The 21,242-nt window shown below is 44.8% G+C and overlaps 1 protein-coding gene across 5 annotated transcripts in view; it reads left to right on the top strand.

Annotated features, from left to right (window-relative positions):
• The first annotated feature begins 18,679 nt into the window (after positions 1 to 18,679).
• CDC14B (cell division cycle 14B) overlaps positions 18,680 to 21,242 on the top strand; it is a 129,335-nt gene continuing 126,772 nt past the window's right edge. For 3 of the 5 annotated variants that reach the window (XM_024252552.3, XM_063714308.1, XM_054520304.2), the window contains exon 1: positions 18,680 to 18,930. In XM_024252552.3, the coding sequence (XP_024108320.1) occupies positions 18,771 to 18,930 (160 nt within the window). In that variant the 5' untranslated portion in view covers positions 18,680 to 18,770. The remainder of the gene's footprint in view (positions 18,931 to 21,242) is intronic. The other 2 variants (XM_024252555.3, XM_024252546.3) reach the window with 1 other exon arrangement.

Raw genomic sequence — 21,242 nt, 5'->3', positions numbered from 1 at the left:
AGAGAGGCAGAGTTTGCAAGGAGCCAAGACTGCCCCACTGCACTCCAGCCTGAGTGACAGAGTGAGACTCTATTAAAAAAAAAAAAAAAAAAAGAAAAGAAAAAAAAGAAAAAGAAAAAATTCGAAAGAAGGCAGAGGGAAATAAACCACCTTACCTATAGAAGAGCAAAAATAAGAATTACATCCAACTTCCCCTCAGAAACCATGCAAGCAAGAAGAGAATGGAGTGAAATATTTAAAGTGTTAAGAGGAAAGTCACCAACCTAGAATTCAGTACTCTGCAAAATTATCCTTCAATAACTTTCTAACAGAAGGAAAAAAATTATCCTTCTAAAGTGAAGGATAACTAAAGACATTCTTCAGACAAAAAATGAGGGACATTGTTGCCAGTAGAACTGTCACGCAAGAAATATTAAAAGAAGTTTCTCAGAAAGAAGGAAAGTGATACAGATTAGAAACTCAGATCTACATTAAAGAAAGGAAGGGCATTGGAGAATAAGTATGTGAAGGTAAAATACTTTTCCTTTTTTTTTTTTTGAGACAGAGTTTTCCTCTTGTCACCCAGGCTGGAGTGCAATGGCGCGATCTCGGCTCACTGCAACCTCCTTCTCCCAGATTCAGGCGATTCTCCTGCTTCAACCTCCCGAGTAACTGGTATTACAGGTGCCTGCCACCAAGCCTAGCTAATTTTTGTATTTTTAGTAGAGACAGGGTTTCACCATGTTTGCCAGGCTGGTCTCGAACTCCTGACCTCAGGTGCTGCCCACCTCTGCCTCCCAAAATGCTGGGATTACAGGGATAAGCTACCATGCCTGGCCTTATTTTTCTTATTCTTAGTTGATCTTACAGATAATAGTTCAAAATAATAATACCAACAATGTATGTGTGTTTATGTGTGCTTATGTGTGTATATATATATAGATAGATATGCTTACATATGCTTATATATAAGTGAATGACACTTACATATAAGTGAATAACAGCAAAGATACAAGAGACAAGATGAGGGAATTAGAAATCTTTTGTTATTGCCGGGCGCGGTGGCTCATGGTGAAACCCTGTTTCTACTACAAATACAAAAAATTAGCTGGGCATGGTGGCGGGTGCCTGTAACCCCAGCTACTCAGGAGGCTGAGGCAGGAGAATCGCTTGAACCCGGGAGGCGGAGGTTGCAGTGAGCCGAGATCGTGCCATTGCACTCCAGCCTAGCCAATAAGAGCAAAACTCTGTCTCAACAACAAAAAAAAGTAAATGAATGGAGAAAGATTTAATGTGCTAACACCAATAAAAAGAAAGTGGGAATAGTTATAGTGATCTCAAACAAAGCTAAGTTCAGAGCAAGGAAAGTTATCAGGGATGAAGGGAGCTATTACATAAGGATGAAGGGGTCAGGAGTCAGTTCCTCCTGAAGACATAGTAATTCTCGATGTGTATGCTCCTGACAACAGAGTAAAACCTGATAGAACTGCAAAGAAAAATAGATGAATCCACTGTTATAGGTGGAGATTTCAACACCCCTCTATCAGAAATGGATAGGTCCAGCAGGCAGAAAATCAGTAAGTACATAGTTGAACTCAACAGCACCATCACTGAACTGGATATAATTGACATTTCCAGATTACTTCATCCAATAGCAGAATAGCACACATTCTTCTCAAGCTCACATGCAACATGCACCAAGATAGACTGCATTCTGTACTCTAAAACACACCTTAACAAATGTAAAATAATAGAACTCATAGCATGCCTGCTCCCAGACCACAACGGAATTATACTCAAAAGCAATAACTGGAAAAATCCCCAAATACTTGGAGATTAAAAACATACTTCTAAATAACACATGAATCAAAGAAAAAAAAATCTCGGCAGGGCATGGCAGCTCACGCCTGTAATCCCAGCACTTTGGAAGCCTGAGGCAGGCAGATCACTTGAGGCCAGGAGTTTGAGACCAGCCTGGCCAACATGGCAAAACCCTGTCTCTACTAAGAATACAAAAATTAGCTGGGTTTGCTGGCACACAGCTGTAATCCCAGCTGCTTGGGAGGCTGAGGCAAGAGAATAGCTTGAACCAGGGAGGCAGAGGTTGCAGTAAGCTGAGATCACGCCATTGCACTCCAGCCTGGGTGACAGAGCAAAACTCTGTCACAGGGAAAAAAAAAGAAAATGAAGACCTTTATGATGCTCCACTTCCACTTAGTGAATAGAAAATATATTTTCTCTTCCTTGTGATTTTCATAATAGCATTTTCTTTTCTCTAGCTTACTTTATTGTAAGAATATAAGTATGTAATAAATATTACATACAAAATATGCTATTGACAGTTTATGTTATTGGTAAGGCTTCTGGTCAAAAATAGACTATTACTGGTTAAGTTTTTGGGAGGCCCAAAGCTATATGCAGACTTTTGACTGTGTAAGGGATTGGCACCCCTACCCCTAACATTGTTTAAGGGTCAATTGTATTTATAAATGTGCACCACATTTTTCTAAGATAAATACAAGTTCTTTATGTGGCTTCAGGGAGGTACAGGTACATAAGTGTAGTGCAATGGCAAATTGCCTACCCAAACACATTTTTTAAATATAAAATTACCTATAACATGTACTGTTAACTTTATAAACATACTTCCATATCCAGTCATATACTGGACTTGAAATTCTGAAGAACCTCTCTCACAAATACAGCTTGAGACATTGGATAAAAATAAATAATATCGTCAAACATTTTATGGTGGTAATGATTTGTTAGGCACTATTCCAAGTGCTTTACATACATTAGCTCTATGGAACTGATATTGTTATCATCACCATCCCCATTTTGCAGAGAAGAAGCAACAACTTTTTTCAAGCTGAGCTCACAACAAAGTGAAGAAATGCCACTAGGGCCGAAAGCGAGCAGAAGCTAGGCTGAAGACCATGCTTGGAAGCCATGGACTGTACTGCAGAGCAGGAATTCATCCCAGGAATTAGAGAAGGTTGTTCCTTGGCCAATTCAAAGGTCTGGTACAGTAGAGAATTAAAACTAAGGCTCTAGAGGAAAGCAGGACCTAAGACCTGTGCCTGAGACTGGAAACTTTTAAAGGGCTAAAACCTTGTAAGAATAAGATCAAATCCGTCCACATCCAAGGAATCTAGTGAGGAAATTCATTGTATGGCTTGTGTGATGAACTGCTATGGAAACAAGAATTTCAATAAAATGAAAATGCATGGTTTCATTTTTAAAATCAAATATTTTGTTGTTTTTCAAGAAAACTGATGATACACTAGCAACCTGCATAAAATGTTTGTTCACATTACTATTTACAATGGGGGGCAAAGAGGTATCACTGACTACATGAAAACTGGAAGACACACTTTCCGAAGAAGTAACATCATTTACTTCAAAGTTAATGGCTATTTTAAAAAGAGTGTTCCAGAAGATAATTTAAGATATGCAGTTGAAGAACGTACATAGACACATCATTCTGTGGAGAATGATTTTTCATTTAGATCAAAGAGGGATTTTTTTGTTTTGGTTTTTGTTTGCTTTTCTCACTCTGTCACCCAGGCTGGAGTGCAGTGGTGCAATCTCGGCTCACTGCAACCTCACCTCCCGGGTTCAAGCGATTCTCATGCTTCAGCCGCCCAAGTAGCTGGGATTACAGGTGCGTGCCACCACACCCGGCTAATTTTTGTATTTTTAGTAGAGATGGGATTCTACCATGTTGGCCAGGCTGGTCTCAAACTCCTGACCTTAAAGGGATCTGCTCACCTCGGCCTCCCAAAGTGCTGGGATCACAGGTGTGAGCCACTGCGCCAAGCCAAAGAGGTTTTTCTAATTAATTCCAATCTTTTTCAAGTCCAAGTTTTCTTATGGATATACTAAAAATGAAGTGTAGTAGCTGTTCCTATACTGGTTCTGTTAGAAACTTCTGAAAAAAGTTACAGGCTGCCAGTTTTATATCAGTATTATCAAATGCTTTAAATAGAGAATTTGATTACATTCATTTCTTTAAAAAAAAAGGAGCTAATAGTTACCTTTTCTCATCCAGTTTACAAAGTCAAAGCAAAATGTTTGGAAGCATATTCTCTCAAAGGTGAAACATCTGACATTATTGTGAATGCTATTCTAAATTCAGCTTAAAAATTCACATGATTGGGCATGGTGGTACATACCCATAATCCCAGCTACTCGGGAAGCTGAGGCAGGAAGATTGCCTGAAGCCTGAAGCCTGGAAGTGAGGCTACAGTGAGCTGTGATCGTATCACTGCACTCCAGCCTGGGGCAACAGAGGGAGACACGTGTGTGTGTGTGTGTGTGTGTGTGTGTGTGTGTATGTTTGGGGTTTGATTTTTTGAGATGGAGTCTTGCTCTGTTGCCCAGGCTGGAGTACAGTGGCATGATCTTGGCTCACTGCAACCTCCACCTCCCTGCCTCAGCCTCCTGAGTAGGTGGGATTACAGGCACCCGCCACCACATCCTGCTAATTTTTGTAATTTTTAGTAGAGATGGGGTTTCGCCATGTTGGTCAGGCTGGTCTTGAACTCCTGACCTCAGGTGATCTGCCTGCCTTGGGCTCCCAAAGTGCTGAGATTACAGGTGTGAACCACCATGCCCAGCATATATATATATATATATATATGTATATACACACACATATATATGCATTGTATATATATATGCATTATATATATGCATTGTATATATATATGCATTATATATATGCATTGTATATATATATGCATTATATATGCATTGTATATATATATGCATTATATATATGCATATATATAATGCATTGTATATATATATATATAATGCACATAACTACAAAAAAGATTAATGCCAAAAATATATCGGAACGTCTACAAGTCAATTTTTTAAAACAAAACAACATAATAGGATAAATGGGCAATAGAGACAAATCATTGCAAAGTTAGAGGGTACAATGCACAACCCACCCTCATTTCTGACACCAGCTACAGATGGTTTCCAAAACTATACTCAGGTTTGATAATTTGCTAGAAGGACTCACAGAACATGCTAAGAGCTGTTATACTCACAGTTACAGTTTACTATAGGGAAAGGATTCAAATCGACAGGCTTTTAAAATCTTTGAAAGGTTAAAATAAGGCTGGGTGCGAAGGCTCACACCTGCAGTCCCAGCACTTTGGGAGGCAAAGGCAGAATTGCTTGAGTCCAGGAGTTCAAGACCAGCCTGGACTACGTAGCAAGATCCTGTTTATTAAAAAAAAAAAAAAAATTGGCCAGGTGTTGTGGTGCACCTGTAGTCCCAGCTACTTGGGAGGCTGAGGCAGGAGGACTCCACTCCAGCCTGGGTGACAGAGTGAGACCCTGTCTTTTAAAAGCAAACAAGCAAAAAAAGAACATGCAGCTTTACTAAGCTCTCCTTTCAGTTCCCACCCAGAGTGCTACAGTAGCGTCCTTATTTATTTATTTATTTATTATTTATTTATTTATTTATTTTTGAGACGGAGTCTCGCTCTGTTGCCCAGGCTGGAGTGCAGTGGTGCATTCTCGGCTCACTGCAAGCTCCACCTGCCGGGTTCACGCCATTCTCCTGCCTCAGCCTCCCAAGTAGCTGGGACTACAGGCGCCCGCCACCACGCTCGGCTAATTTTTTGTATTTTTAGTAGAGACGGGTTTTACCGTGTTAGCCAGGCTGGTCTCGATCTCCTGACCTCGTGATCTGCCTGCCTCGGCCTCCCAAAGTGCTGGGATTACAGGCGTGAGCCACCGCACCTGGACAGTATTGTTTCTTGTTTGAGATTTGTGCTGTAGTACTGCCCTACAGGTGATGTGGTCTGATAAGGAAAAGATGGTTTCAAGTGCCTATATGTGTTTGTACCCTGGGAGATTTAAAGGACAGATAAGGCAGAATTTCTGCCTTTAATCATTCAGGAGCTATTTGGGGAGGGCAGGAAGAACGTCAGGGTAAGTAACAAAAGAGGGCAGGGATGATAAACTGTCCTTTGCACAGTGCAGTAAATCTCACAGCAAATTTGAAGGTCTTGGAGGGATCATGGATGGAAGTGTTCAAAGAAGCCTTGAATATAATTTTTTAAAGCAGCTCACAAAGACCACAAGTGTAATTAGCCTTATTCATCATGAGGAGGTATTTGATCAAAGCTCTTATGGAAGTAAAACTTGTTTCTAGAAAATGATTTTAAATATTATGTCAATCTTCTTACAATGCCATTTTTAAAAATAGGTAAGTAAAATATTTTTAAGGTTTCTTTAGAAATCATTACAGAACACTGTTATTTAACTTTACTCTAAGAGCAGCCTGTAATAACTAACATTTTCCAGATTTTGATGCCTAAGGATTTAAAATGCCAAATGTGGCTGAGTAGGGTGACTCGTGCCTGTAGTCCTAACAATTTGGGAGGTCCAGGGAGGAGGATCTCTTGAGCCCAGGAGTTCAAAACTAGCTTGGGCAACATGGAAAAACCCCATCCCAGCACTTTGGGAGGCCAAGGCATGCGGATCACTTGATGTCAGGAGTTCAAGACTAGCCTGGCCAACATGGCGAACCCTTGTCTCTACAAAACTACAAAAATTAGCCAGGCGTGGTGGTGGGCACCTGTAATCCCAGCTACTTGGGAAGCTAAGGCAGGAGAATCACTTGAACCCAGGAGGCGGAGGTTACAATGAGCCAAGATTGTGCCACTGCACTCCAGCCTGGGTGACAGAGTGAGATTCCATCTCAAAAAAAAAAAAAAAAAAAAATTAGCCAGGCATGGTGGCATGCATACCTGTGGTCCCAGCTACTCGGGAGGTAGAGGTGGGAGGATCACTTGAGCTCTGGAAGTCAAGGCCGCAGTGAACTGGAATGGCACCACTGCACTCCAGCCTGGGTGACAGAGTGAGACCACTCCATATATGATCCCCCTCTAAAAAAAGTAAGTCAAATGTGAACATATTTACTGACTTTATGTAAATAAGGAATAGCTTCATATTTCCAAGCAATATGTATCCATGTCTCATAAGCATAACATTCATCCTACTTTTTGCTGAGTCCAGTGGGCTTTCCACTTTATTTTCCTAAATTGAAAGCTCAGATTTTGACATTTGTTGCTCTTGTCTATATCGGCAAGTACAAAGACCTCCTGTGAATTAATAATTTGCCACACAATAAGAAAATGAAACAAAAGCAAATGCTTTAAAAATGTATTGGAAAAAATGATGAATGCTGTATAATTTGGAAAGTAAAATATAGCACCAGAGACATTCTGGTAGACAGACCTGTGACTGGCCAGGCGTGGTGGCTCACACCTGTAATCCCAGCACTTTGGGAGGCCTGGGCAGGCGGATCACAAGGTCAGGAGATTGAGACCAACCTGGCTAACACGGTGAAACCCCTTCTCTACTAAAAATACAAAAAATTAGCCAGGTGTGATGGGGGGTGCCTGTAGTCTCAGCTACTCAGGAGGCTGAGGCAGGAGAATGGCATGAACTCGGGAGGTGGAGCTTGCAGTGAGCGGAGAACGCATCACTGCACTCCAGCCTGGGCAACAGAGCGAGACTCCGTCTCAGGGGGGAAAAAAAAAAAAGTTATTTTGGCAGCTAGATTTAAGTCAGATGCATGACTTTTTCATATAATGTTTATTTATTCATTTACTTATTTATTTTAAAGACAGAGGTCTCCCTCTGTTGCCCAGGACAGAGTGAAGTGACACAATCATAGCCTTGAACTTCTGGACTCAAGCAATCTGAAGGCTCAAGCCTTCTGAACTGCAGCCTTGAACTTCTGGGCTCAAGCAATCTTCCCACATCAGCCTACCAAGCTGCTGGGACAATAGGTGTGCACTACCACACCCAGATTTTTCTTTTTTTTTTTTTTTTTGAGACAGAGTCTTGCTCTGTCACCCAGGCTGGAGTGCAGTGGTGTGATCTTGACTCAACGGAACCTCCGCCTCCTGGGTTCAGCTAATTATGTATTTTTAATAGAGTTGGGTTTTCCCCATGTTGGCCAGGCTGGTCTTGAACTCCTGATCTCAGGTGGTCTGCCCACCTCGGCATCCCAATAGAGTCTCACTCTGTGGCCCAGGCTGGGGTGCAGTGAGGTAATCATGGCTCACTGCAGCCTCAACCTCCAGGGCTCAAGCGTTCCTCCCACGTCAGCCTCCCAAGGAGCTGAGACTACAGGTGGACACCACCATGCTGGGCTAATTTTTAAAATTTTTTTGTAGAGGTTTTGCTGTGTTGCCCAGGTTGGTCTCAAATTCCTGGGCTCAAACGATCTTCCAACCTCAACCTCCCAAAAGATATGTAATATTTAATAACGCACAAACTAAAATAATTAATATATTAAATGTGAAAACAAATTGCCTTTCTTTAAGTATTGTTAAATATTCATTTGCTTCTATTTCTAGAAGCTGACTGCCTATATAATGGGCCATTTCAGCCTTCTTCATTTTTTTAATTTTATATAGCCCCTAACTTTGGATAAAATAATTCACTGCTCACTTGAATCTGCATTTAAAAATGGAAAGAGGAACTTAATAGAGAATCCAACCTAATCTGCCCAAATGTATGCTCTGGTATCACTGAAGAGAAAAAAAAAAAACATGAATAGAGAAAAACTTCCCACCATATAAGAATGCAAAACTATAGATCTGTGCATTTTGGTCATTCCTGATCTCCTTTTTCCTAAGGAGAACTTTGGTTGAGTGGGAACCCAGTGCGCTAGGATTTCATCACATTGGGAAGAATTTGTAACAAAAACAAAAATCACCCGATATTTTAGAATTGGTTGCTGGTTCTCTTCCAAAACCAGAAAAGTCATTGCAAGAAGTTTTCTTTCCAGCCACAACAGGAGATAAAAAATAAATTGCTTTTACCCTTCCACAACTACAGAAGTGACTTGAAATTGATGCCTTTAATTTACTTCTAATTGTGTGGATAAGGGGAGAGTCAGACAAAGATGTCTTTCTTGTCCTGCAATGATTGGAAGGAAAACCGTGTAGAGGATAAAGGAGGCTGTTAGCTACCTCGGATTACCTGATGATCTCCATTGATTATGACTGTGAAGCAGGCTCTCTGCTGTCTTTCCCATTCCCCTGAGGGAGGAGACCTGGGGGGTGAGCCTGGCAGTGGGGGCCAAAGGCAGGGACAACTTGGATCTGTAGCAAATGTTGCAGAGCCCAAGAGAGAACAGCCAAGTTCTGTCTGAAGAAGAGGACCGAGACTCCAGCCAGCAGAGCCTGTCCAACTCGGTCAGAGTAAGCAAGCCAGAGGTGTGTCCAGAGCGGAGGTCTGGTGCCAAACAAGTGTCAGAGATGGACAGCGGTGAAAGAGATGGAGAGATGTAAGAGAGAGGGAGAGATGCCAGAGAGATGGAGAGCGGCAAGAGAGATGGAGAGCGGTGAGAGAGAAGGAGAGATGCGAGAAAGTCAGAGAGACACGAGAGAGATGGAGAGATGTGAGAGAGTTGGAGAGCAGTGAGAGAGATGGAGAGCAGTGAGAGCAACAAGAGGAGAGGATGCAGCAAGAGATAGAAGAGAGGGCTGATCAGAAAACCATCCTTAGCTTTGCAAGGATGGCTTTTTTTTTTAAGTCCTGTTGCTCCTATATCTTCTTTTTGGACAGTGGTTATACAGGTGTATATAATTTTAAAACTCATTGAACTAACACTGAAGATCTTTGCTTTTGTAAGTTAACTATACCTCCTTTTTTTGTTTTGAGACGGAGTCTCACTCTGTTGCCTAGGCTGGAATGCAGTGGTGTGATCTCAGCTCACTGCAATCTCCACCTCCCGGGTTCAAGAGATTCTCCTGCCTCAGCCTCCCAAGTAGATGGAATTACAGGCGCAGACCACCACGCCCGGTTAATTTTTTGTATCTTTAGTAGAGACGGGGTTTCATCGTATTGGCCAGGCTGGTCTTGATCTCCTGACCTCGTGATCCGCCCGCCTCGACCTCCCAAAGTGTTGGGATTACAGGTGTGAGCCACCGTGCCTAGCCAAATTTTTGTAATTTTAGTGGAGACGGGTTTTCACCATGTTGGCCAGGAACTCCTGGCCTCACGTGATCCACAGCCTCTGCCTCCCAAAGTGCTGGGATTACAGGCATGAGCCCCCGCACCCAGCCTGTTATACCTCTTTATGGTTTTGTTTTGTTTTTTTTTTTTGAGACGGAGTCTCGCTCTGTCGCCCAGGCTGGAGTGCAGTGGCCCGATCTCGGCTCACTGCAACCTCCGCTATTCAGGTTCAAGCAATTCTCCTGCCCCACCCTCCCGTGTAGCTGGGACTATAGGTGCCGGCCACCACACATGGCTAATTTTTGTATTTTTAGTAGAGACGGGATTTCACCATGTTGGTCAGGCTGGTCTCAAACGCCCGACCTCAGGTGATCCGCCTGCCTCAGCCTCCCAAAGTGCTGGGATTACAGGCGTGAGCCACAGCGCCCGGCTTGCTGGGATTACAGGCGTGAGCCACCGCGCCCGCCTTGCTGGGATTACACGCGTGAGCCACCGCGCCCAGCTTCTTTTTATCTATCACAAGTCCCCTCACCCACTCGGACAAATTTTTTTCCATGACATTTACTTGTTAAAGAGACAGTTTATAGAAAATCCCACATTCAAGATTTGTCAGATTGTTTCCTTATGAGTCATTTAACGTGTTCTTCCACCCCCTATATTTCCTGTAAACCGAAGTTAGATCTCAAGGCTTGATTCAATTCAGGATAAACATTTTGGATAGAATACTACTTTATAGGTAATCCAGGGTACATCATGTTGCCTTGCATCAGGAAGCATCATACCTCTCTCTCTCTTTTTTTTTCTTTTAGACTGAGTCTCGCTCTGTTCCCCAGGCTGGAGTGAAATAGTGCAATCTCAGCTCACTACAACCTCCGCCACGCAGGTTCAAGCGATTCTCCTGCCTCAGCCTCTGGAGTCACTGGTACTATAGGCACACAACACCACGCCTGGATAATTTTTGTATTTTTTGTAGAGAAGGGGTTTCACCATGTTGCCCAGGCTGGTCCCAACTCCTGACCTCAAGCGATCCACCCTCCTCGGCCTCCGCAAGTGTTGGGACTACAGGTGTGAACCTCCACTGCACCATCCAGGAAGCATAATATCATGCTGACTCACTCTAATGAGGCAAAGTTTGACGTCTAGTGTAAGGTGGTGGTAGCCATATTTTGAGTATTGTTGGAAAAGAAAAATATTAAAATACAATATATATCATTCCTAGAAGCCTTAAAAATTGGTAAAATGTATTTGACATTACAATAGATAAAACTGGCTAGGCTCGGTTGCTCATGCCTGTAATCCCAGCACTTTGGGAGGCCAAGGGAGGAAGACTGCCTGAGCTCAGGAGTTCAAGACCAGCTTGGGCAACATAGTGAAACCTCATCTCTACAAAAAATTAAAATAAAAAAAAAATAGCTGGGTGTGGTGGCATGGGCCTGTAGTCCCAGCTACTTCAGGAGGCTGAGGCAGGAGGGCCACTTGAGCCCGGGAGGTCCAGGCTACAGTGAGCCATGATTGTACCACTGCACTCCAGCCTGGGTGATGGAGCAAGATCCTGCCTCAAAAAAGCAAAGCAAAGCAAAACAAAACCATAAAACTTCTGTAAACCAACGTGAATAGAGCAGCAAGACAAAGAGTAGATGTGCAGGCATCATCTGCAAAGGGTGAAGGGGCGATATCCATAATATATAAAAAGCTACCACACATCTACAAAAATAAAATCAAATGCAGCCGGGTGTAGTGGCTCACGCCTGTAATCCCAGCACTTTGGGAGGCCGAGGTGGGCAGATCACCTGAGGTCAGGAGTTGGAGAAAAAACTCGAAAAAAAGAAAGCAAATACAAAACAGGTAAAGGACATAAATAAAAAATTCTTAGAAAAAATACTGCAAACATCTAACGAGAACTTATAATATGCTCAACTTCACCAGTGATCAGGAAAATACAATGAAACTAATAGTGAGACTTTTTAATTCTTAAACTTAAAAAACACGTTGTATCCAGTGATTTCAAGGATGTGGGAAAATGGGATTCCTTTTTATTTTGTTTTGTTCAGATAGGGTCTTGCTCTGGAGTGCAGTGGGGTAATTATAGCTCACTGCAGTCTCGACCTCCAGGGCCCAAGCTATTTTCCTACCTCAGCCACCCGGGTAGCTGGGACTGCAGGTGCACACGGCCACACCCAGCTAATTTTTTTCTTTTTTGTTGAGACAAGGTCTTCCTATTTTGCCCATGCTGGTCTGGGACTCCTGGGCTCAACCCATCCTCCCACTTTGGCTTCCCAAAGTGCTGGGATTACAGGTGTGAGCCACTGCACCCAGCCAGCTCAGCTATCCTTAAATATTGTTGGTATCAATGAAAAATTAAAAAGTGAGTATATTTGATTCTGCAATTCCACCTCCTGTGGATTGCCATATGTTAGGGTATTCATCGCAGGTACACAACAGCACTTTTCCTCCCAGCCCCCATGGAACCTAACCATCCATCCATAGGAAAAGAAATGATGGAAAAGAAACAAGGGAAACTTTGCAGCCATTAGCATGAATGAGGCTGGTCAAAAGGACTGAAAAGGAAAATTTTCAAGATCCAGTATTAACAAATCTGGAAAAAAAATGCAGTATTATGTGAAAAAAAAGCAGCTCATAGAACAATATGCCCAGTATGAACCATTTTATTTTAAAAAATCTGTTTTTTTTTTTTTGTTTTTTTTTTTTGAGATAGAGTCTTGCTCTGCCACCCAGGCTGTAGTGCACTGGGGCGATCTTGGCTCATTGCAACCTCTGCCTCCTGGGTTCAATAGATTCTCCTGCCTCGGCCTTCCGAGTAGTTGGGATTACAGGCACCCACCACCACGCCTGGATAACTTTTGTATTTTTAATAGAGACGGGGTTTCGCCATGTTGGTCAGGCTGGTCTCAAATTCCCGACCTCAAGTGATCCGCCCGCCTCGGCCTCCCAAAGTGCTGGGATTACAGGAATGAGCCACCATGCCCGGCCCAAAAATTCGTTTTTATCTAAACACAGATCATTAGCAGCAGTTATCTATGAGCATAGGAGGATTGGGGTGGGAAGGTAAAGGAGAACTTTTAAAATAGATATATATATTTGTTTTTTACTTAAATTTTTTAAAAATATAATCACATGTTCATGTATTATTGTGGGACAAAACCAAAGAGAAAAAAATTCCTTATGCACAAATCTTTGAAGTAAAATTACAAAATAAGACCTAGATTTAAGAAGTGAAATCCGGGCGTGGTGGCTCAGCCTGTAATCCCAGCAGTTTGAGAGGCCGAGGCGGGCGGATCACCTGAGGTCGGGAGTCTGAGACAAGCCTGGTCAACATGGTGAAACCCTGTCTCTACTAAAAATACAAAAAATCAGCCAGGCATGGTGGTGTGTGCCTGTAGTCCCAGCTACTCGGGAAGCTGAGGCCGGAGAATGGCTTGAACCCGGGAGGCGGAAGTTACAGTGAGCCGAGATCGCACCACAGCACTCCAGCCTGGGTGACAGAGCGAGACCCCGTCGTCCCCACAAGAAAAAAAAAAAGAAAAAGAGAAGCGAATAGTGAGGAGGGTGAATAGAGAGGAGGCAGCATTCAGTAGCACCGGTGGAAGCATTTAGCCAACACAGCATGAATTTGTGGAGTATTGTTTCCCATTTCTCCCATATTATTAAATTCAACTCTAGAGACATACTGACTACCTGACAGTATGTAGAATGCACGTCAGCATCTTTCTTTTTCTTTTTTATCTTCTATCTTTTTTTTTTTTTTTTTTGACACAGAATCTTGCTGGAGTGCAATGGCGCGATCTCTGCTCACTCCAACCTCTGCCTCCCGGGTTCAAGCGATTCTCCTGTCTCGGCCTCCCGAGTAGCTGGGACTACAGTCACGTGCCACCACGACCCGCTAATTTATCAGCGTCTTTCAAAAGGTAACGCAAGCTGGGCGTGGTGGCTCATGAGATCGTGCCACTGCACTCCAGCCTGAGGGACAGAGCAAGACTCCATCTCAAAAAAAAAAAAAAAAAAGGTAATGCTAGAGGAAGATTTGGGTATCATTCAGTCCCTTGAGGATCAGACCTCTTTGGCTTTCAGGTAAAGGCATCTTCGGTCATACTCTGAACACAAGACTTAAAATAACCAGAATTCTCATTGTCCCCTACCCCTGCCCCCTGGCATTTCATTATTATTATTTATTTTATTTACAGTCATGTACCACATAACGATGTTTTATTCAACAGATCACATACAGGACATATTTTTGCTGTAACTTTTCTATGTTTAGATGATGTTTAGATACATGAATACTTACCACTGTTACAGTCACCTGCAGTATTCAGTATAGTAACATGCTGTACCTGTTTGTAGCCTAGGAGAAATAGGCTCTACCATACAGCCTAGGTATGTAGTAGACCATACCATCTAGGTTTGTGTAAGTACACTCTACAATATTTGCACAATGATGAAATAACCTAATGACACATTTCTTAGAAGCATCCTCATTGTTAAGCAATGCATGATTGTAGTTATTTTTAAAAGCAGGAGTGTATATAACCAAAAAACAAATCAACAGCAGAAATATTGTTTTAAAAATCTACAATATTACGGTGTGGTCTGAGGTCCAAAGGCATTCATCCAAGTTTCTGACATTTTACACAACTATACAGGTTATTTAATTTCAGAAGCCCACCTGCAAGGCAGGATCCCTTTAGACCCTGCTCTTGTCAATGAAGAATGATGCCAGCCCCTCAGTACTCGAGCCACATGTGGTTCTGTATCCTGGGTTTCCAAACCAAACTCATTTAGTGACCTAGGGTAACTGCCATGACCTCTCAATTGAGAATACCACGCAACAGGGCATGAGTATGAAGCCCCTAGCATGTCTAGTATTTGGTGGTAGCTCAACAAACATTGATTCCTTCCATTTTTATGGTTCTAAAAGGTTTTCATCTTAAGGGGCATGAACATGGCAGACTTCAGATTAATGTTGGGATTGCCAGGATAGCCAATGAAACAAAATCAACCTCTTTTTTTGTTTGTTTGTTTTTTTGAGACGGAGTCTTGCTCCGTCGCCCAGGCTGGAGGACAGTGGCGTGATCTTGGCTCACTGCAACCTCCGCTTCCCAGGTTGGAACAATTCTCCTGCCTCAGCCTCCCAAGTAGCTGGGATTACAGGCACATGTCACCATGCCCGGCTTATTTTTGTATTTTTAATAGAGATGGGGTTTCCCCATGTTGACCAGGCTGGTCTTGAACTCCTGACCTCAGGTGATCTGCCCGCCTCAGCCTCCCAAAGTGCTGGGATTACAGATGTGAGCCACCACGCCCGGCCAAAACCAACTCTTTTTATATATGAGAGTGAAGACTTCAGTGTGTGCCCGTTTTCCCATATGACTGCCACCTAAGCCCTCCAGTTTTATGGAAATTTAACCTTTTATGGAACGTACCATATTTATGAAATTCAACCTTTTATGAAATTAACCAATTTATGGAAATTGACTTTGTACAAATTATTTACCTTCACATAATTAAAACTGTAATTCACGGATTCTGAAACTTACATTATTTGAAATTCACATCATGTATCTATCAACCAGTTGCTACGATTTTAGCGTAAGATTTCACATTTTCAGAATATGCTCTATCTGGAATATACATATAAGAAAATGTTCCGCCGGGCGCGGTGGCTCATGCCTGTAATCCCAGCACTTTGGGAGGCCAAGGCGGGCGGATCACAAGGTAAGGAGATCGAAACCATCCTGGCTAACACGGTGAAACCTCGTCTCTACTAAAAATACAAAAAATTAGCCGGGCGTGGTAGCAGGCGCCTGTAGTCCCAGCTACTTGGGAGGCTGAGGCAGAATGGCGTGAACCCGGGAGGCGGAGCTTGCAGTGAGCCGAGATCGCCGCACTGCACTCCAGTCTGGGCGACAGAGCGAGACTCCGTCTCAAAAAAAAAAAAAAGAAAGAAAGAAAGAAAATGTTCCACAGTTGTTTTCATTTCAGGGTGAATTTACCTAGGAAAGATAGGAATATTTTAGAGAATCCCTCCTTTTTTTTTTTTTTCTTTTCATTGTGCTTCCATAATGTCGAGAATCAACCAGATGCATCTGTTCCCTAAGCGCCACAGTTCAGGAAAAGACAACCCAGATCCTAGAGAGTTTTGGTTCCCACCCCAGCTTGGCCACTGCCACTCATCTGGGTCCCCGTGTCCTCACTGTGAAAGAATAGCCTTGGACCAAATATTGTCTAAGGAGCTTTCAAGCTCTAAAATTCTACGATGAGTCGTCAAGCAATGAACAACAAGCTAACCAGGGAAGCAAACTAAAATACATTTCCTGTGGCCAAATTCTCAGAGCCCAGGGGTCAACTTATCAAAGAGGGGGAGGAGTCAAACAGTTCAAGAGCAGTGCCACACACAGAAAACAAGTATCAGCTAGGAAACAGCACTTTTCTGCCTCTATCTAAACATGACCTAAAAACAAAATATAAATAGGGTTTAAAACTTTAATGTGTATATTCAGCACACAGATTTCCTATTCACAAGAAGGGAAGATACTTCTGCATAATTACAAAGTGTAGTCCTATACTTTGTCTGTTCATACTATACAAAGCATAAAATTATATACTTGCAAAGTATGAAAATATTTAAATGGTATAATTATCTGTATTTATGACACTTTTTTTTTTTGAGACGGAGTCTAGCTCTGTCACCCAGGCTGGAGTGCAACGGCACGATCTCGGCTCACTGCAACCTTTGCCTCCTGACATTTAAACAAGTTACTCTCAAAACATCATAATGTCATGGAGGTAGTTTCTCTGCACTTCTAGGGAGCCACACGGACCACTCTCCTGTAATATCTATTCAAAACAAGACCCACTCCTTTAAAATCCCTGGTAGTCTGGGAAACTGGGTGGCTTTCCAATGCTGAGCCCCTAGGCCAGTCTGAAAGGTCTCCTCCTCCTCCTCCAGGTCAAAACAAAGGACTGTGACCCTACCGTTTCTGCTCTCTAAAACTTATTTGCGCAGCGCTGCACAGCCTCCCACGTCTCTAGCTTCTTTGCTGCCCCTACAGACAAATATGTAGACCATTTTAAATTTAAGGCCTTCACTGATTTCCTTAGGGGAAACAGAGGAAGAATGAACAGGAGAACCAACCTTAAGAAAAAGTGCTTACAGAGTTGCTGATCTCTAGCTTCAGACACAGCCCCCCTACTTCCTTATTTAGCCGTGCTTAAGGTAAAAGCCCACAACAATAGAAGTCAAAGAGCCCCTTCCTGAAGTGCTCTATGAAAATTTGCATTTCTGAGAGGCTTCCAAGGGGACTGACTCAAATTCATCTTTCTTTTCCCCAGGCTGGCAGTTAACTGCGGAACTGCAGGATAAAACGTTCAAGTGCTGGTGAAAAATAGGGACAGGTTGCAGATGTAAAATTTGGGGCCATGAAATCTTAACACTGCCCTCCAATCTTCTCACCCTTTTAGATGCTACCATGGACGTTTGTTTAAAGGCCCTCCAAAATGACAGTTTTTGGTTAAGTTCCAGGAAGATAGGGCATTATTTTAATCCAGTAGAAAAAGAAGAGGATATGACCCTACAGTGTGCCAGATAAAAAAGTTTAAGGACTAAATTTGCCCCTTGCTTCAATACTTCATGATATAATCGGACCTGTCGACACCTCAGTATACACAGCAATGAGTGTATAAACTTACTGAATTAATGTGGGTGCTGGATTCCGAGATGAGAAACTCTGAGGTGCAAACAACCACGGTGTATTGTGGTTCCACGGAAGTTTTATCGGGTCCTTAAGAAGCCCTTGCTTGGCCTTTTTGAATGCTGGGCATAGGTCGATAAATAGAGCGTAGTTGTTTAAATAGTTCTACTTAAGTTCTGAAATCAACTCTACTTTAAATCTATATAGCTGCAGGTAATGTAATCAGGCCATACTCTTCCAAGCTGGCAGCCATGGCAAAAGTCCCTTTCTCTTGGCGCGAATTACAAGGAAATTCAAGAAATACTTTAAGATATATATATGCCAAAGACCTGGAGTTAAGTTACTAGGGTGGGGCTGTGTAAATGTTTGGTGACTCTAAAGAAAGTTGGGATCTGGGGTGCTGGCACCTGGAGGACACAGAAGAAACAAAAGTTGGGGGGCTGGCGAAGGTCGCTAGCACACTTTATCTCTGATTGGCGGAAGCGCCCAGAGTTTTCTTTATGGCGTCACCGAGTACCTGCCTGTAGAAAGGCCCCGTCTCCGTGACGTCACGCCTCACTGGCCAATGAAAGGTCTCAGTCTGCGGGCCCCGAGGAGGGTTGTGGGCCCTTTTTTGTGAATGAAGCGCCACGGAACAGCCTTCCTGGGGTACCCACGAGCCGCGTCCTGCTGTGCCCCGGCGCCTACGCAGCAGCGGCCGCGGCCGCTGTGGGCACGCACGGTTACCCCAGGCAGCCCCGGCCGCCAGCGGCAGCCCAGTCGCCTCGGCCGCGCCAGCCGGCTGCGGGCACCTGGGGGCGGGCTGGGGGCGCCGGCCGCGGCAGGAGGCGCTGTAGCGAGGGCTGTGGCGCCGGTCCTGCGGCGGCCGCGGGAGGCAGCGGGGCAGGCGCTGTGGGCCGGGCTCCTCCTCCGGCTCCTGCGCGACCGCCTCCCGCCGGGCTCCGCCGGCGCCCGCCGTCCCCGCAGCGCCGCTCTGCGCCCGCCGCCCCAAGCGCCCGCGCGGGGCTGGCGGGAGCCTCGGCGGGCGCGCGGGCGCGCGGGGCCATGGTCGTGGCCCCCTGACGGGCCGCGGCCGCCTCCATGAAGCGGAAAAGCGAGCGGCGGTCGAGCTGGGCCGCCGCGCCCCCCTGCTCGCGGCGCTGCTCGTCTACCTCGCCGGGTGTGAAGAAGATCCGCAGCTCCACGCAGCAAGACCCGCGCCGCCGGGACCCCCAGGACGACGTGTACCTGGACATCACCGGTGAGCCGGCCAGTGGGCGCGCGGAGGGCCCCGGACGGTCGCACCCGGCGCGGGGCCCTGGCCCACCCCCCCGGGCTGCCCGGGGCCTCCGGGGTCGGGCCGAAATGCCTTCGCCCCCACCCCCTTAAACGCCCCGACCGCCACACCCCCTTTAGGAGCCTGGCTCCTGGGGAGCGCCCCCCGCCCCGAGTTTCTAGCTGCGTGGGCTGCGAGCTGTAACTTTAGCTTGTGCACCCTCCTCCACCAGCAAGATGGACCGAGGGTCACCTTTCTAAGTTGCGGGCGTCAGCCCGGCGCCTCGAACCTGCAGCTCCTCCCCGCGGGCTGCTTATGAGTTCCCGTGGATTCCGCCTTCAGGGATTGCGAGCCCGGTTGGCCCTGGCGCGAGTCACTACCTCTGAATCAGCCCCAGAGAATTCCCCGAGCGCGCTGAACGCGCCTGGCACGGGAGCTGCCCCTTTTTGGCGTTGGCCAAACCTCCACTGCTCCGTAGCCTTGGGACCCCGGGCGCCGCGTTGCCCGTCCGGCGCGGAAGCCCGAGCCCCTCTCCTGGGCCTCCCGCGCCCTGCCCCCTAGCGCGCCCCCCGCACGCCTCCGCCTCCTGGGGTCCGCTCCCCGCAGGGGCCTCGAGAAGGAAGGTGTCACGTTGATGGCATTCGAGCCAGCCGGCAAGACGAATGCCCGGGTTGTCACTTTTGAGAAATCCCAGCCAGCCAGAGCAGGTAGCCAAGCAGCCCTTCGATAGCTGTTCTGTTAGTGCCGATTCGACTGTTCTTGGAGACTCATAAATCCAATTTGGCAGCTGTTAGGTTTGCTGGGATTGACAGTGACGCGTGTGAAGGCATTAAATGTGATGATGTATGTGGCAACGCTGTGTAAACAGAAGAGCTGTCCCCGGTTTTGAGGGAATTGGCAGTCTGTTTTCAGTGGCGGGGAATGTGTCAACCTCGGTGCGTGGCGTTATTAAAAACTGTTTCCCGCCCCTAGCCTTTGATAAACCAGGTAAGCTGGAGTGGCGAGAACATTAAGTGGAAGTGTTTACACAAACACAGACGTTTAGGAGAAATAATATTCTAGGTTCATGGACAATCTGGAAACAGTTCGTTTTGAAATGACGCTGAGAGCAGAGAGGGTTTCTCGGCTTTGGTGGATGGCCCTTGGGAACCAGAGCGGGCATAGGAAGGGGTTGCCCTGAGTACCAGTCCCCGGCCAGTAGCTGCGGGGCGTGTGCGGGAGGTGAAGCCTGCTGAGGCTGAGAAGCCAAGTCCCTCTAACGTTGTGCACTTCCCAGGAGAGGGCCTCGCCGAGGACGGGTGGGGCTGGGAGACGGTGGGCCTATACATAGTTTCTGCCCGTTATTGTTTATACCTCTTGAAAGGATCTGTGTTGAATGGGATTTAATTATAGGACAAGTAATGCATTTACATGGTACAGAACTCCAGTTCTAAAGGTGCACAGGAGTACATGCAGAAAAGTTGGTCTCACAGTCTCCAAGTGTCCTTCTCTAGAGGCAACTACTCTTCCCAGTTTCTTGTGAAGCCTTCTAGAAATAGACTGTGCATGCATACTATATATACTATATATTCTCTACCTTACACGTGCGAGTAGCACACAACATGTTGTTTTGCACATTTTTCCATTTTCTTAGTGTTTCTTATTAGAATGATTGTTCTGAGTTGGTGCATACAAGACTGGCTTACTTGATTTTAATTACTGCTTAGGCCAATGTACATACGGTTTTATGAATAAAACCATTAACAAGTACGTATGGATTTAAATGTTATGTAGATTTGAATGTTTTTTAACCTATTTAGTCCCTGTTGATGAACATTTGGGTTTTCAATCAGAAGGTTTGTGACAGCAAAGTCATTGGAGTAAATCTTTCTCCTTGATGGAGATGAAATATGATGTGGCTAGCCTTTGTGAGGCAGTCACCAATTAATTAACTTCAGAAAAATATAACCAAGCAGAATACTGAGGGGGGGTGCGTTATATGAAATAAAAATGCTATCAGAGGGCAACCCACTCTGGTCCCCTTCCATGCTGTGGAAGCTTTGTTCTTTCGCTCTTCACAATAAATCTTGCTGCTGCTAAAAAAAAAAAAAAAAAAAAAAAAAAAAAAATCCTATCAGATTGCAAGCCTTAATAACGGAAGGGTCCAGCTTTAATGTAAGGGAGCTCCAGGGGAGTAAAGGTTATAGTCACCTTTCCCTGTGACTTCTCTAGGTGTCCCTCAGTGATAGTCTTGGCTTCCTGGAAAAATGATACTTAATCAGTCTGTTGCAGTGTGATATACAAGGCCAATTAAAGTA

This window comes from Pongo abelii, chromosome 13 (genome assembly GCF_028885655.2).
Source record: "Pongo abelii isolate AG06213 chromosome 13, NHGRI_mPonAbe1-v2.0_pri, whole genome shotgun sequence".
Taxonomy (NCBI): Eukaryota; Metazoa; Chordata; class Mammalia; order Primates; family Hominidae; genus Pongo; species Pongo abelii.
This window is presented reverse-complemented; position numbering and strand designations above follow the sequence as displayed.